Source organism: Phoenix dactylifera, unplaced genomic scaffold, assembly GCF_009389715.1.
Source record: "Phoenix dactylifera cultivar Barhee BC4 unplaced genomic scaffold, palm_55x_up_171113_PBpolish2nd_filt_p 000270F, whole genome shotgun sequence".
Taxonomy (NCBI): domain Eukaryota; kingdom Viridiplantae; phylum Streptophyta; class Magnoliopsida; order Arecales; family Arecaceae; genus Phoenix; species Phoenix dactylifera.
The window spans coordinates 489,722-507,521 of record NW_024067758.1 but is presented as its reverse complement, the minus strand read 5'-3'; the positions used below and the strand labels follow the sequence as shown (position 1 = coordinate 507,521).

The window sequence follows — 17,800 nt, the reverse complement described above, 5'->3', positions numbered from 1 at the left end:
TTCTTTCTTGTTTTTGAAGATATTGAGAAATTGGAAAGTTATAGAATCACTTTACCACCATGTTTCTTTGTAACTCATTCCATCTTTATTTTTGTAGCTTCGACCTAATTTCTGTGATGCATGGTCGAATTTGGCTAGTGCTTACACGAGGAAAGGAAGATTGAATGAGGCTGTTCAGTGCTGTCGCCAGGCTCTTGCCCTGAATCCTCATTCGGTGAATACTAATATTTGCTTGTTGCTCTCTTGGCTTTGTTTTACATTTCACAAAGTTCTTAGCAATATTTCACTTTATATTACTAGGTTGATGCTCATAGTAACCTTGGAAATCTAATGAAGGCCCAAGGTTTAGTTCAAGAGGTAAGCAACAAAAACCCTCACTATTGGTTCCCATTGTTAAATTGATGCAAATGTATGCCACTTATGTTCAGGGGTTGAGTTTGAAGTCCTAAAGCTTGTATTTTCTGTGTTTTTTCCATGTTAGATATTCTATTGGCTGTGCAATTTCATATCTTTTTCATTTACCTTTTGATGGAATATGCTTGAAACTTTTGACAAGTGTTGTTTGATAGAACATAACATTTCGCTCATAATACTGGGAATGTGAATGATATTATCTATGTTTTGGTTTCTCCTAGCATTCTAGATCTTTCATTAGAGGTGATTATAGATGTTGTCACTATCCATACTCAATTGATTATAGATGTGGAGACTTTATCTAGAATTTTGTTCAGAAAATGATTTTTTATAAGCATTTTTAGTTTCTTGATATGTATTGTTGTACCAATGCATTTTAAATTTTCGATACTGGGCTTGGTTGATGCAAGTGATTCTTGTCTGGCAGGCATATAATTGCTACCTTGAGGCCCTGCGCATACAACCTAATTTTGCAATTGCTTGGTCCAATCTTGCTGGGCTTTTCATGGAGGCTGGGATTTAACAGAGCCCTTTTGTATTATAAGGTAAATGATATCTCCTTCTTCTCTTAGTCATATACGGGCAACATAGGTTGCCTGGCATGTAGTATAAACTTTGAAATTAAAACTCTTTTTCCATCTAGGATAATGTGCAAAATTGATTTCTTATTTTCTTCAATTGTTGATTTTGCATTTAGTATAAACTTTGAATTAAAATTCTTTTCCATCTAGGGATAATGAGTAAATCAATTTCTTATTTCCTTTAATTAATGATTTTTCATTAAAATTGTAAATCTCCATTCATATGTCTTTGATTGCTTTCACCTCTGATTAATTTTTTATGTGCATATATGCTTAATATCTGCATAAACATGCAGTTAGATTTTGCCTTTTAGAGTGCTTGGTATATGGTGATATTGGAAAAGGCTTAGAGAGATGGTCTGATTCTTGATATTTAGACCCAACCATAAATTAGACCAAACTTGACTTGAACCGTGTGGGAAATCAATTAAATTCTCGGTACAAATCCAAGTCAAGTCAATTATGTCCTAGACCTTTGTCCTTCAAGCTACTCTGTCAAAGCAAACAAGTGCACAGAAAAATGACTTTGCCTCGTTATGGTCTAGGGTTGGCTGCTGGGAGAGGCTGAGCTAAGATTGCACAACTATCAATTCCTAAACCTCTCATCTGGTATGCAAACATCTTGGTAGGAAAGTTAGTGAGAATTCTCGAGTCAAACATAACCAAGATATTCAGATGTCTGTACCTGGTATTCAGTCCCAAAACAATGTAAAATCTAGCCAGTATAGGCTTAAGACTATGTCCTTCGATATGACTAGCTCAATAGCACCATTTGGTAGGAGTTACCTAAAACAAGGAATGCAACTGCAAACAATGTAAAGTTTAGTTTTTATAGGCCATAGGATATCCATCAATATGACTGAGTATGCCCATCAAGTAACTCAGAAGTGCTGCGTTGGTAGGGAGTTACTCTTGAAGGAGGGAATTCCACTGCATTAATGGTAGAACACCCAAAATGTTTAATATTGTCAAACTACCTATATAAGGTGGATAATGGCTTATTGCTAATAATTATGGTGAAGTGGAAATTCCAAATAAATCTAGAAAATAAAAATGAGTTATTTGAATGTTTTTAAAATCACTTTCAATTAGCGAACTTTGTATTATCATTTATCCCACATAAACATTTTAAAGTCATCTAGTATCATTCTAGTAGAGTGCTTTTGGGCAAAAAGTATGAGAACCTACATTGACAATATTGAGTTTTAAATCTACTACTATAACAAAGCTTAATGTGAAAATACGTCAAGTGAATAGATCTATTGGATTATTCACACTGCTTCAAGTTTGAATAAGCCAACGATAAGTCATTTCGTCTTTGGATATGTTACGATAATAATAACCGAGAAGCCTTAACTATTTTCTCTGGCTTCTGGTCTATAAAATTATTGTGGATTGTTTTATCTCCGGATTTTTAAGGTCCTACCTTATTGACCGAGAAAACCAAAAAGCTAATTCCTACCTTATTAGAGGCTTTATGGAGTTGTTCAGCTTGAGCAAATAATACAAAATTTTGCATATATGTTCCTCTTGGCCAATCCTTCCCCACATGAAAAACTGAATAGAAGGTACGCGGAACCCTTTTTAATCTGGTTTTGTTGTTTTCCATCAGCAAGTCTATTTGGTGATTAAGATTATCTTTCCCGTGAGTACAAACAAGATTTTTTGGGTCTTATTTTGCTGTTTCGAAAACCATCAACTTATTTAAATCTCATAGTTCAAGATATGCTTGAGCAGAACCCATTTGTTGTGAAAGAAACTGCTGCATCTTCTATTTATTTCTCCCTATTATTTCTCCAATAATTTTAAGATGGTTGCTGTCCTTTGGTTAACTTGGTTCGTTCTTATGGTTGTGTGTAACTACCTTCTTCATAAATTCATTCCATATTCTTTTTTATATCCTAAATATTGCAATCCCCACTCATTCACTCTTAAGTGAATGTGGGAATACTTGTCACTAGTCACTGCTGTACTCAATTAGGCAGCAGAACTGTTTATATGTAAAGTTTTGGATAGTAAAGTTTTTTGCTAGTAGAATTCTTAATAAAAAGCTGTTTGTTGTTTGGTAATTGCATTCTAAAGTACAATGAAACTTTTAACATCCATTTGATAACTAAATTAAAAAAGTGCTTTTAGTATCAAGAAATGACGATAAGGGCGTCGCATAGTCTCTTGAATTATCTAACTGTTTATACTATCAAAACTATTATTATGAAGTATCCTTAATTTGTATATTATTTATTTTGATATTTATAATAAATAATAATAATATAAATATATAATATGATTATATTATATTATTATTATAATAAAATATTGTTATAAGATAATAATATTTTTTTATTTTAATATGATTGTTATAAAACAATATTATAATATAAATTGATATATTTAAATAGTAATAATACAATATAATATTAATAATGATTATATTATATATGTAATCATGTAATATGATGTAATAATATTATTATATCGCATTACATTAAAATAATATTATATTGTCATTGTTTATTTTTATATTATCATGGGTGTTTTCATCTCTACAGAATTTTCATTATAATGAAAATAGGTTCCTGATGCCTCTCAAGTAGAGGTTTTGCCCAAAAGTAGAGGTGTAGTGCTTAACCTGTGTAGCTCTTTTAACTTGATTCAACCTGTTGTAAGCCATGTTGGGTTATATGTTCAATAAATTGGACAGGTTCGGCGATTCAAGTCTGGATTTTTTACCTGTTTTAATAAACATGTTGGGTTCAGCTTGATAGATTTTTGAACCTACCCTATATTCAACCCGATCCGATTGCCACCCTTGCCCAAAAGCTTCAAATTGGAGCTTTTTCCGTATAGATATTTTTTCAGCTTTTGGAAAAAAGTAGAAAACTGTGTCAAAATTTTACCAACCATCTCAAAATCACGAAAAGAGCTTTTTGGCTCTCAAGAACCAATGCCAAATGGGATCTAATACCTGCTACAACATTAAACTATGTTCTGTATTTCAGGTAGTTAGCTTCAATGAACTATTTAATACAGATAGTACTTCAGATGGCTTTTTGAACTGTATAAACTGCAGCAAATTGGCGAAGTTTGTGTGATAATTTCTATGTTGGTTTAGTTTTGAAGTAAAGAACCAGGTTACTGGCAATAATATCAGGTCTTCATATTACTGTAGAAAATAAGATAGACTCTCAGGCAGCAGTTATGTATGTTTCTTTGGCCTTAACACACTCTCTCCCCCCTCCCCCCCTCTCTCTTGCCAGTCATCAGTTAGTCCTTTTTTTTATGCTGTCTTCATTTTCTGGCTTTATTTAACTATTCTTGTAATCATTGATACCGTTGCTTTACAAATATCATGGTTTTTGGCTCTTGAATATCATTTACTATTCATTATGTGCGAGGTATCAGATCGTAGTGCTGGCCTGATCTTTTTATGTCCTGTTTCCTTAGGAGAATCTCTCTCTCTCTCGGAACCATTTTGTGTTACATATGTTTCTTTGGCCTTAACTCTCTGCTAAGATGTAATAAGCTATTAATCCTTTTTTTTAAACTCTGTTTTCACTTCTTGCTTTATTTACCTGTTCTTATCATTGTATATACTGTTGCTTAAAAAAAAAACCTTGGTTTTTGTCTTCAATAATGTTTGCTATTCATTATGTACAAAGTATCAGATCTCTCTCAGTGCTGGCCTGTTCTCCTATGCCCTCTCTTCCTAGCATAATGTTCCTTATGGTTGATCGAGCAACATCATGATGATGGAGAAGGCAAAACTAGATCCTTGGTTTTTGATGTGTACCATCAACATTATCAACTGTTAGTGCTTCAACCATTATCGACAATTTTGCATGTGTTGTTGCATTATGGGTCTTTTATGTGGCCACTTATTTTGGTGTTCCCAACATTATTGAATGGTTGCCCTTGGAATTCCCTTATATCAATGGTTTGTTAGGTCCATGGGTTCTTACAAAAGCCCATTGCCATTATAAAATGGTCATTTAACAGCTGCATTACAACATACTGTTGTGGATCTTGACTTTCCAGGAAGCTGTTAAACTCAAGCCATCTTTTGCTGATGCCTATCTGAATCAAGGGAATGTCTACAAGGTAAGCCTTCATGAATTTTGACAATAGCATCGGTGACTGCAGTTGCTAGGGACTGGTTTCCACAGAAATGAATATTTCTTGGTTTTTCCCAGGCTATGGGCATGCCTCAAGAGGCTATAATGTGCTATCAGCGTGCTGTTCAGGTACATCCAGACTATGCCATGGCATATGGTGAGCACCTCAACCTTTAGCACAACCAATTCATGTTATTCTATTTTTCATTAAGTGGCTGACAATCAATCAGATGGATGATTTCTTTTTAGTAATTCTTTTCACCAAGAGGCTGTAAAGTTAATTTTATGTCTCATATTTTTATGTATAAAGCATTCTCTTTTGTGAGAGATTTTTATGATTATAACTACAAGTGAACTTGTAGATGGCCTAATACTTGATAAGAAGCTGGACTTACTGAACTGGCATGCAAGGGAGCAGAACACAGCTACTCTTTTTTCATTAAACTTTATGAGAAATCATACTTTTATCATCTTTTCATTTAGACTTTAATTTTTAATATCCCATAACAACAATTAAGTTACTCAAATTTCAATTATCAGGCTTAACAATATTGTGCTATTGAATATATGCTGAACTGGACCTAGCTATGCATCTTAACAAGACGAGTAATGGGTCTTTGATGCAGCAAATCTTGCTAGTACATACTATGAACAAGGCCAGCTGGATTTGGCGATCCTTCACTACACTCGGGCCATAACTTGTGATCCACGGTTTGTGGAGGCATTCAATAATCTGGTAGATTGCTCATGCATACAATCTCACCCAAATATGTATTTAGATTGTTATCCTATAAACTAATATGATTTGGTTGACCTAATTTTTGCGTGTCTTAAAGGGAAACTCTCTGAAAGATGCTCGTCGAGTGGAAGAGGCTATTAATTGTTATCAGGTGAGTTTATTACACTGCTGTGTGTCACAAGTGCTTAGTTGTATTCTGCTTCTTATCTGACCGTATCTCTTTTCCTTGTGAAGTCATGCCTTCAACTCCAACCGAACCACCCACAGGCTCTTACAAATCTTGGAAATATATACATGGAATGGTGAGCTTTTTGGTAATGATGTTTGAATGAGAAAGGTATGACCTCGGTTCTTTGGGTAGTTTACTAAAATTCAGATATGGATGTGCAGGAACATGATAGGTACAGCTGCTTCATTCTACAAGGCAACGTTAGCTGTAACAACTGGTTTATCTGCTCCTTTCAGTAATTTAGCAGTAATATATAAACAACAGGTTTTCATCACTACTAACTTTAACTCCATTCATCCAGTGACTTTTTACTTGGTTATTTAAGTGCAGGATGCTATGTTATATCAACTTAACTATTCCCTATTGGCAGTTTTGTTATTAATTTCTTGTTGAATTGCTGGTGTTTTACAGTATGCCTATCTTTATATGACAGGGAAATTATGCCGATGCTATAGCTTGTTACAATGAAGTTCTCCGTATAGATCCTATGGCAGCTGATGGGCTGATCAACAGGGGGAACACTTTCAAGGAGATTGGAAGAGTTAGTGAGGCCATTCAGGATTATATACGGGCTGTCACAATCAGGCCAAATATGGCTGAAGCTCATGCAAATTTAGCTTCAGCTTACAAGGATAGGTACTCTGTTTTTTTGTCTTTTTTTTTCCAGTTTCCCACTTCTGCTTTAGGCTGTTTGAGATATTGCAGTATTGGAGATACTGCTGTATTTGATGCATAATTATTTATTTCATCCTTTTTATCGAATGCCATTATCTGCAGCGGACATGTAGAAGTAGCTATAAAGAGTTATAAACAGGCACTACTTCTACGTCCAGATTTTCCAGAGGCGACTTGTAATCTTCTTCACACCTTACAGGTAACATCACTAGGTCTCAATTTGTTTGGAGCACAGTTTAAAGCATGGTTTGTGAAACCGACCCAAACATTCGGTTTGGGACTACCGACCTGAATCAGTGTGGAATCGGGTCGGTTTAGCCTCTTAGTTTAGGAATTGGTGCGAACTGGCTTGAACCATTCCTCGACTAAAAAGAGACAAGGCCCTGGGATGGTTTGGCCTCTCAGTTCCGCTCGGTTCGGCATGGTTTGGGTTGGTTTAAACCATTCCTCGACTAAAAAGAGACAAGGCCCTAGGATGCCATTTGTCTCTCTTTTCTTCAAAATTTTGAAAGGAAGGACAGGTTTGGTGAGGAAAACTTGTATATTCTACTGCAAGATTAGGTTCGGAATAAAAATTTAAAATTCTTGCCCTAAAATCTTGCTTTAAAAATTTAAAAGAGAAACTATGAATACACAACCACAATATTTAATATTTGCAAAAAAAATCTTGCCCACCATTAATAACCTTTTTCGATAACCTATGCCATGCCCTTAAGTAAAACAATTCACTATTGATTGTACCGTGAATTGCTTAATTGAACCATCAACAAATAAAAACACTTTCAATGAATAGTGATCGGAGACAACAATCTCTTATATGTTAGTATGTTGAAGAATAAAACACACCTTAATCATAGCCTTTTGTCATTTAGGAACCTTTAGGATTCACCTATAGTAGTTTAACTCTTGATGGGAGCAATGATTGCATAAACAAAATGAATGTTTAAGAAACCTTAGGACTGTTTCGTTAGATCAATGTTTCTCTAGTAAATGTTGATTGTAAACCGGACAGCAACAATAAAGAGAGAGAGAGGTGCAACCTTAAGCCTAGGAGAAAGACAATAATAAGACCTTTGGGTGTCATGTTCACTTATATATTGGGATAATGCAGCCTATGTAATGAAATGAAGGCAAAAATTGTAGAGTTGAAAGTAAGGGGAGGATGACAAAAGTCAAAAGCAAGAGTTCATGGAGAAGGTAATAGTTGGAAGAAAGATGTAAATAATGAAAACTAGGGCATACAATGATATGCATTTGCTTTCAAGGTACAAATTTATGTTTAATGATTACAATTTCATCCATTAAGCAATTGTATGGTCTCTTAGGACCAATATGAAATAAAATTTCATTAAAACACTCTTAAAACCGTAATTTAAAAATCCATAAATCTTAAAATAATATTAAAAATTAAAACTGAAAAAACAGAAAGGGTATGCATTTGTGTACCAAGTGTTGGTATGGTTTGGCTAGGTACCCTTTGGTACTATGGTTGCAGAGTTTAGTTTAAAGTCTCATTTATGTTCGTTTGTTTTTTTTTTGCTGCATTTGGGTGTGCATTTCCATTTTCATTCCCTCATGTTAAAAAGTGAATGTCATTTTTGATAAGTTTGCTGATTTAGAGTACACTGAATAAAAATAAAAGCTGAATTTTGGATACCAAGGCTCATGCCAATGCATTTAATGGCTGTTAATCATGTGTGTAGTACAATTAGCTAGTGTAACCTGCTCCCAATTGAAGTGAGCATCATGGCTTTTTATCGTTGAGCATTTCTGATCCTAAGCTCGACCTTACCCTACCTACTCTTTTTATGTAAAATTTTTAATCTAATGTTTTCCTTGGATTTATTTGTGCAGTGTGTCTGTGATTGGGATAACCGGGAGAGCAAGTTTGTTGAAGTTGAAGGAATCATTAGAAGGCAGATAAAGGTCTTCAACCATTAAACTGATTGTTAATTGTATTTTCATGTTTTTCATTTGGACAGGATTTGGTTAGTCATCCACCTATTCTTTCTTATCAGATGTCAGTTCTTCCAAGTGTGCAACCATTTCATGCTATTGCATATCCAATTGATCCCATGCTTGCACTGGAAATTAGGTGACACAGGCTCTTTTCTTTTGCCAGCTTGTTCATTTATTAAAAAAATGAAGCTGTATGCTGATTGCTTGTCACTGTCTCAGCCGAAAATACGCAGCTCATTGCTCTTTGATTGCTTCTCGTTATGGGCTTCCTCCATTTGCTCATCCCCCTCGGATACCTGTGAAGAGTGAAGGTAGATGTGGGCGACTCAGGGTGGGGTAAGTATATTACCATTTTCTACATGATAAACCACCTGTTACTTGATTAACTTACAAGGTTTGCATGTTCGCAGATATGTAAGTAGCGACTTTGGTAACCATCCTCTTTCACATCTTATGGGCTCTGTATTTGGAATGCATAACCGAGAAAATGTTGAGGTTCCTTCAGCTCACTTTTTTCTTTCAGGTTGTCTTTTGATACCTTATAATTTCTCTGGATATTTATATTAGTTAAAATTACAGGTCTTTTGTTATGCCTTGAGTCAAAATGATGGCAGTGAGTGGAGGCAGCGAATCCAGTCTGAAGCTGAACATTTCATCGATGTGTCTGCCATGTCATCTGATATGATTGCCAGAATGATCAATGAGGATAAGATACACATCTTGATCAACCTCAATGGTTACACTAAGGTATTTGCTGATTTATTCAAAAAAAAAAAATTCTTTAATTGCTCAGTTACATACCTCTATAATTTTGTAAGGTAACCATGTATATTTGATGCATATGTCATTATACCTATAATTATCTCATAGATAATTCTGTCTATAAGTGGCATCCTTAATCATGCAAGCAGTGTAGGTAACACTTCTGGCTTTCAACTTTACCTATGCTTAAAGTCATATGAATCAAATTCTCACAAAGATGGGGATAACATGTAGGATTTTCTTATTGAACCATGTAATTCTTTTTCTTTTTGCTCTCTCAAGGCCTTCTAATTGAATTCTATCAGAGATGGGTAACATGTAAAATTTTCTTATTGGATATAAGTCTAATTTGTGTGTCCTTTAATCCCAAGTAATATAACTGATTATTGTCTTCTTCTTGTGCTACCATATTCTGTTCCTCTTGTGGAGATTATGCATGTCATATGAGATTGTGCTATGCCAAAGAAGTGCACAAATTGCAAAATTTAATGCCTAAGGTTTCTGATGTTTAACCTAGACATTTTTAAATAACAAGGTGCAGAATTGTGCTCTGGAACAGGTGCAGCAGTAAGCTTGCTGCAATCAGGCAACAAAAGCCATCTTCTAGTTTGCGTGAGGCTCGTTTGGTCACCTCATGCAATGTACCACAAATTCATGAACTGACTTTCTGAGGAAACCACCAGGCATATCTTGTGAGATAGCAGTTTGATTAATGGGTAACAACAGGCTTGTTGGTCATGGTTTAGTGAGAAGGGAAAGCAGTGCATATGGTTCAATTGCAGATGACCTGGCTTTGGATTGGTATAAAAGAATCCAGAAAGCTGTACCTGAACAGAAAGGGAAGACATGATATATATGTTTAGGCTTCTTGGTTTTCATTCTGATGACAGGCATATGACAGTTGTGAAATAATGCAAAATACTAGAGTCTAATGGATTGGCCAGGAAAAGATGAATTGATTTCTCTCATTATGATAATTTTTGCTTAGGATGGTAAAATTTATATTATGACTGCCAGTAATGTCTTTGAGGTTGATTCAGTCATGCTAATTAGTTTGGCGCACTTCTCAGCCTCAATATTAAGCTCCGTTAGCATGTCAGTTGTAATTATGCCGGGACATGACTGTTAAATAATAGCTAAAAGGGCTTCCAAGGCCTTGGCTTTATCGACCGATGTCCGGCGAATATTTTCAAAACTTAACCAGTTTTGCCGTGTAGATTACTTTGATTACATTTTTTAAATCATTTCTTTTTTGACATTTCACAGGGTGCAAGAAATGAAATTTTTGCCATGCAGCCAGCACCAATCCAGGTTTCTTACATGGGGTTCCCAGGAACCACAGGCGCAACATACATTGACTACTTGGTTACTGATGAGGTTTGACAAAATGAATCTCTTTTTCTGTGTTTTCTACCCTGTCAGCTCCTGAAGTTCTTGCTTTCACAATGGTTTTATTACTGTTCTTCTTCTTTGCAGTTTGTTTCTCCTACACGTTTCTCACATATCTATTCAGAAAAGCTTGTGCATCTGCCCCATTGTTACTTCGTGAATGATTATAAGCAGGTACTCTGGATTATGGTTTAAGGTGTTACACTCGCTTGTTTATGGAAGTTGTCCTTATATTGTGTTTGTGCATGTTTATCAGAAAAATCGTAATGTTCTGGATCCAGCCTGTCAACATAGACGATCAGATTATGGACTGCCAGAATATAAATTTATCTTTGCATGCTTTAATCAGCTGTACAAGATGGACCCTGAAATATTTAATACTTGGTAATACTCTTTTATTAATGCCTGAGGCACATCATATTATACAAAATTACTTGATGCACCGATATATTTGTTTATCCATACATCACCAACAGTTCCTGCATATTTGAACATAAGCATCAGATAAATCTCTCTCTTATTCTTGCTGATCCATTTTTCCATTTTCAGGTGCAACATTCTCAAACGTGTTCCTAACAGTGCACTGTGGCTGCTAAGATTTCCAGCAGCTGGTGAGATGAGACTGCGAGCATGTAAGTAGATGTTGCAAGTTGTCTTTATTGGATGCTCCATGGATGCACTGGATTCAGTATATGTGGGTTTTGCATATGACAAAGATAACCTACATACTGGCATCTGCAGATGCTGTTGCAAAAGGAGTGAAACCAGATCAGATCATATTCACAGATGTGGCTATGAAGAACGAACACATCAGTCGCAGTGCTTTAGCTGATCTTTTTCTTGATACGTAAGCTTGATCTGCTGCAATATAAATTCCTTTTATATATGCACACATTCACATTGAATTTATGCATTCTGGTGATGTGGATTTATGTTGCCAGGCCTCTGTGTAATGCGCACACAACAGGCACAGATATATTATGGGCTGGTTTGCCAATGATAACACTACCCCTAGAAAAAATGGCCACTAGGGTGGCTGGTTCACTGTGTCTGGCCACTGGAGTTGGAGAAGAGATGATTGTAAGCAGGTAATTGTAACTAGCTAGCTTTCTGGCTTTTAAAAAGATTTATGAATTCACTATTAAGATGGAAATCGAATTGCATTTTTTATGCTGTTTCTATTGTTTATAGCATGAAAGAGTATGAAGACAAGGCAGTTGCTTTGGCACAGAATCCTTTAAAGCTTGAAGCACTAACCAATAAATTAAAGGAAGCTCGGATGACCTGCCCTTTGTTTGACACCAGAAGATGGGTAAGTTCTTATTCTAGATGAGTGGCAGTGGCCTCGAATATAGTTTCCATTACAGCTCAAACATTCGTGAAAATTATTTTGCTACAAGGTGCACCTCCCCTTGCATGACTTTCTTCAACCTGTTTTGATGAGTTAACATGGTGCTGATGATATTTCAGGTTCGGAATCTGGAGAGAGCGTACTTTAAAATGTGGAATTTGCATTGCTCTGGTCAACATCCACATCCCTTTAAAGTGACGGAGAATGATAATGATTTCCCATATGATAGATAGGGGAAGGAGGCTTTGTAAATAAAGCTAGAGTTGCAACATACCATAGGAAAATGGTGTTATGGTTGGTTGTCCAAATGATGCACGGGGCTGTATTTGATAAGCCCTGGTTTGGTAGGAGACAGAGGTCTCTATTGAATAGAAATTCCATGCTGTCTGTGCCAGGATATGATCTAGGTATATATAATATTGGTAAAGGTAAGATCAAACTCCTTGTATCAACTCTTATATAGTGTAGTACTAAATTCCAGTTATTATGAGATCAGTATTGTATCTGGCATGAGAAATGCCTGGCATTTGAGGTTTTGGAAATGTTATTTATGAGTCTGCTGTTGCTGTTAACAGATAATTGGCTGATTTGGTAATTTCTGGGTGAGCATGTTAATGTGTTTCGGCTCTGGTGGGCAATCTCGTTTGTGAAAGTTCTCCGTGACTATAGTTGCATCGCCGGCTAAAATATTTTAAGCGCTGACATGGTGGTTCACACATTAAGAAGAGGTTTTATGATACAAGCATTAAATAATTTTGCAAGCAATTTGTGCCAGTTAAAGCTTTTTCACTATTGATTTTGAAATTACGGGATCGGGTCTCGGCATTCTTTTTGGTGTAGGTGGTTTACTGTAGATCTGAATGCCAAACGATTGATGGAAGGTTGTCAGAATTGCATCAAAGCAGGGAAGAAAATGTTCTGCGACTCAGCGAGGCAAAATTTGTATAAACTCTGGATCCTGCTAGCAAACTGGCACGTTGATGGGTGTCTGGTCATCTGAGCGTTGAGCCTGTCTTTTGGCCACTCGCAGTTTATGGTAGAGGAATGCAAACTATGCTGGCCGGTGCTTCAAGAATGTACAGAGTACTAAGTTTGCACTGCCAGGATCTAAGCAGCATTACGTTTGTTGCTGGTCTGGAGATTGCCGTTTTGGAGTTTTTGCAGCGCTGGGACTTTATTTCATTCTTTTATTCCTATAGCTCTGGATGGTCCTAGAATATCTCCACGTCAGACCGGGGGAGTGGTCCTGTGGAATCCTTTAAATTGTTTATTATTAGTGATCCAGCAAGCCTGGGACAACGGGGAAACAATGGAAAACAACCAAAGATGGTAATGGGCAAATGAGGAACGGAAGCTGATATTATGGATGATTAGATTCCAGTAGTGTTAGGCTCGTTGTCCTACCTTGGAGAGGATCAGATAAAACGACAGTCTGCTTCCCAGCGAGTCAAAACCCAATTGAAGGTTGGTGGCGGGTTCAAGAGCCAACTCCTGACATCATGAGCCGGGAAAGGCTAAAATGTCGACCAGTAAAAGGCTTCTGTCTTGCCTTTGGTCATCTTTGGCTTCATCTGTTCAAGTTTGTACAAAAACATGGAGGTGAAACGTAGTTGGCTTTTGCCTTCTACCAATAATTAAATAAATGAAAAGAATACGAATTTCATCTAAATTGGAGTGTGGATGGGGGTGACTAAGCATTGAGCAATGGTACACCTTCTCGGCAATCTAGAGATGGGATGTGTTGTCTGGCTGTGTAGCCTAAGAGGGGATAAATTAGATTTTTCAATTTTTTTTGCTAAAATATACCGAAATTAAATAATTAATAAAAAAGATAAATTTTAGCAGTAAACTAACAAGCAGATATGCTAAATAAAATTATAAATTATTTGTCATTTTTTCACATCGTAATTTCTAATAATTTTCTCAGATTAAATGCTAAGATCATCCTATACCCATAAGAGGATCGTAATCAATACATGCCAACTATTATAACCCGCTAATGAGGGCTGTAAGCCAAGGTAGTATAACCCATCAGCAAGGGTCGTATACTAACTACTAGAATCCATTAGTGAGGGTCATATGCCAAGTTATTATAGCCTGCCAACGGGGGTATACATAGCTATCTGAGAGCTTGCAGCAATATTTCTTAAATCTTATTTTCTTAAAATATATATTCTTATATCATAAATAAATAAATTTAAAAATAAATGGCTTTATAGAGTTCATAGTCTATAAATAAATTATTAACATTGAAATAATCATGGAATCAATATTTTCATAACAAAAAAGCAAATTTTATAAATATAGAATTCATATTTCATAAATAAATGATTTATGAAACTAATTTTTTCATTGCAATACATGATTTGCATATGCTTGATTCTCAATTTTTTTTAACAAAAAACATACAATTGTTTTTTCATAATAAAATAATTAATAATTCGAAAACTAGTAATGAGTGTAAAGATTACTTAACTTTTTTCACTTTGAACCTTCAAAATTTCAACTGAGCGACCACTCAAACATATTCAATACCATGCAAAGCTCAATTAATTCATATTTAATAACTTCAATGGTATTTACATTTCAAGAAAGAGATAGAGGGCGGTTGGTCGGGTGATGTCGTTCGATGGCTCTAGTGGGTCAAATCTAAGTGATCCGATAAATGAGTCATGAAGTAGAGACTTGATTAAGGCTAAGATTGTTTGATATGGATCATCAATAGCAAGTTGCAGGGGTACTTAATAATGGCTAAGAGTGATGGGCTCGACATACTGACTAGGTACAACGACAGTTTAGGGCTTCTTTGCTAGAATCAACTTAGATCGTTAGGAAAAAAAGATAAGACCCTTCATTGAAGGTCTATGAGTTTGCTGGAGAGAGAAAGAGGGAGAAGAGTGAGAAATAAGAGTGAAGAAGATAGAGAAAAAGGATGAAAATAGGGGAAAGGGAGGGTCATTGCACCTTTCTTGGAAAGAGGAGGGAAGGCTGGAGGTGGTGGTCCAAAGGGTGGCAACATGCAGTAGTTGAGGCTGGTGGAGAGAAGTCGGTAGTGATGGGAGGATGATGAAGAAAAGAATCCCAAAAACAAAGCAAACAAGGATTGATTGCTTGGTAGATTTGGGTGTTATCTCATTCCTCGACGGCCATGTCTCTACCAAGGTCATGGTTGGATCAAGGCTCTATCGAGGTTCATCACTAGGGAGAGTGGTGTAGGTGGCCAAAAAAAGTGAGAGAAGATGATCATAAATAGGGGCTACTCTTTCTCAATTGATTTCTAGTGAAATTGAGGCCAGATGTGATGATCCAAACCTTAAAGAAGGATGGAAAACAAAGAAAAGGGAGATCGGGGCTTACCTCGGCTCCAATGCGCTCTAGGGTCTCGACTTTCAGTGGGCACAAAAATAGGAAGCGATAGACTTGAAGGGAGAAAGAGAGAAGATGCGGTGCACTACTCGATGGTGCCAGATCGTGAAGGGGAGGGGGTTCCTATTTATAGAGGTGATTTAAGATTTTGGCGGCCCTAAGTCTCCGACTCCTAGTCAGAGTCTCGCAAACAAAGATGAAAAGAAGACTTAATGTATCTTCATTCTCCCCCTAAAAAAGAGTTTCATCCTAAAAACTTAATGCATCTTCATTCTTAAGCAAATAAAAATACTTAGTCTTCATCTAATACTCCATCATGCTTTGTGTGGAGTGATTGATTAAAACCCCATTTGATTTTGATGAGCTCAAAGCATTTGAGTATATCCTGTGATTACTAATGAATTCAATTGAGTGTTTCAGTGAAAATCCTGTCCAAGTGTCTCTAAATTTGGTTCATAGTATTTTGGATAAGTTAAGAAGTCTGCTGAACCAAAGTCTGAGATTCGAGTCGACTCCCGAGTATCACGAGTCGACTCCAAGCGTATCAAGTTCACTGGCACGAGCTCGAGTCGACTCCAGACTAGTACGAGTCGACTCCGATTGAGAACAGAAAGAAGAACAGAAAGCCTCATCTCAGAACCTGTCAACGAGTCGACTCCTGAAGTGCGCGAGTCGACTCCAATGTTCAACGAGTCGACTCCAGGGTAGTAAGAGTCGACTCCAAGAGGTACACAAAGAAAAGTCAGAGAGCAGTTTTCGAGTCTGAGATTCGAGTCGACTCCCAGACAGCTCGAGTCGACTCCAAGACAAGCTTCACGTCAAAAGGCAGAAGACCAACTTTCGGAAACTGAGAGCCGAGTCGACTCCAAGGAAGTTCGAGTCGACTCCAAGACTGGATGAGCTAAAAGACAGAGAATCGGGAGTTCGGGCTCTGAGATTCGAGTCGACTCCCAGGACAGTCGAGTCGACTCGAGTGGACAAAATTCAAAATTGGATCCACGGACTTCAGTGGATGAGCCGACTCCAAAATTGCCAGGTCAGCTTCAGAAGTTGGCGAGTCGACTCCGGGTCAAGACGAGTCGACTCCCAGTCGTGACGGCAACTTTAATTCAAATTTGGAACAGTTGCCGAGTCGACTCCTGATCGCGCGAGTCGACTCCAACCCACCAACGGTCATATTGTCAGGCTGCGCAGAGTGTGCAAAACGGGCAGAAAAAGCAGTGTAACGGCTAGTTTCCGTGGGGGTTGGCTTAAATAGCCACAGAAGACTGTAGCAAAGGAGAGAACAATTATTCCACTCCAACTAATCAAGGATTCAAGCTCTGCAACGTGCTCTTCAACGAAAAAGGGAAGATCTGTATTTACAGCTCCACCTACATCTTCCCAGCAATTAAAAGCCTTCTCCTCCAGCATTCAAGTCGACTACACATTCGAGAGGAGACCGGAGTTCAAGAAGCCATTCCTCTACTTCAGCTTAAAAGCGTTTGAGGGCTTCTAAACTCCTCTTTTGATTATATTGTTTTACATCTGCTTTTGAGAAGCTTATTTTCCTTTCTTTCTATAACTTGTATTTACTTGGTTCAATCGGGGGATTGAATCAAGGGGACAAAGGTTGGTTGGTGAGCCAAGTTAAAAACCAACGTGTGTAAGGGTTTGATTGTGAGCCCGGGAAAACAATCGGGGTTGGTTCTAGTCGGTGAGCCTGGAAAAACCGACCGAGTTCGTTGTGAGCTCGTAAAACAACAAGTTTGGTTGTGAGCTTGGAAAACAACCGGCTGTAATCCAAGGGGATTATAGTGAATTCCCAAGTGAGACTTGGGGAGTGGACGTAGGAGCAAGGGTTAGCTCCGAACCACTATAAAACTTGTGTTTGTGATTGATTGTCTCTCCTTCTTCTCATTTCATATTACTCACAGCACATAGTAATTAATTAAATAACTTGCAATAGTTTTTAATTAATCATCCATAACGTTTTAAATTATTTTAAAACCCAATTCACCCCCCCCCTCTTGGGTTGTCTATCTGGGCAACAAGTGGTATCAGAGCCAAAAACTCTTCCACTCAAGAGTTAAAAGATCAAAATGACAACCCCATTTGGATCTTCTCACATTGAGGGTCAGTCCACCCAAAGACCCCCTTTCTTCAATGGATCCGACTACTCATACTAGAAGGCTAGGATGAGAATATTCATCCAAGCCCAAGACTATGAGATGTGGACCATTG

The 17,800-nt window shown here is 37.1% G+C and overlaps 1 protein-coding gene across 2 annotated transcripts; it reads left to right on the top strand.

Moving 5' to 3' along the window:
* The first annotated feature begins 58 nt into the window (after positions 1-58).
* On the top strand, positions 59-13,733 carry LOC103697437 (probable UDP-N-acetylglucosamine--peptide N-acetylglucosaminyltransferase SEC). Of its 2 annotated transcripts, XR_005507739.1 has the most exons (26): positions 59-214; positions 301-357; positions 842-959; positions 5,031-5,093; positions 5,186-5,264; positions 5,734-5,843; positions 5,944-5,997; positions 6,081-6,148; positions 6,237-6,339; positions 6,509-6,711; positions 6,853-6,949; positions 8,605-8,676; positions 8,769-8,845; positions 8,929-9,045; positions 9,120-9,204; positions 9,289-9,456; positions 10,738-10,848; positions 10,948-11,034; positions 11,117-11,244; positions 11,410-11,492; positions 11,602-11,707; positions 11,802-11,948; positions 12,052-12,172; positions 12,331-12,639; positions 12,787-12,939; positions 13,052-13,733. XR_005507739.1 is itself a non-coding variant. In XM_039117743.1 (24 exons), the coding sequence occupies exons 5-24, from the start codon at positions 5,189-5,191 to the stop codon at positions 12,442-12,444; spliced, it is 2,127 nt and encodes a 708-aa protein (XP_038973671.1). In that variant the 5' UTR covers positions 59-214; positions 301-357; positions 842-959; positions 5,031-5,093; positions 5,186-5,188; the 3' UTR covers positions 12,445-12,783. The 2 variants fall into 2 exon arrangements, 1 of the variants encoding a protein (XP_038973671.1); XM_039117743.1 differs by lacking the exons at positions 12,787-12,939; positions 13,052-13,733 and having other exon boundaries at positions 12,331-12,783.
* Positions 13,734-17,800: the final 4,067 nt, after the last annotated feature.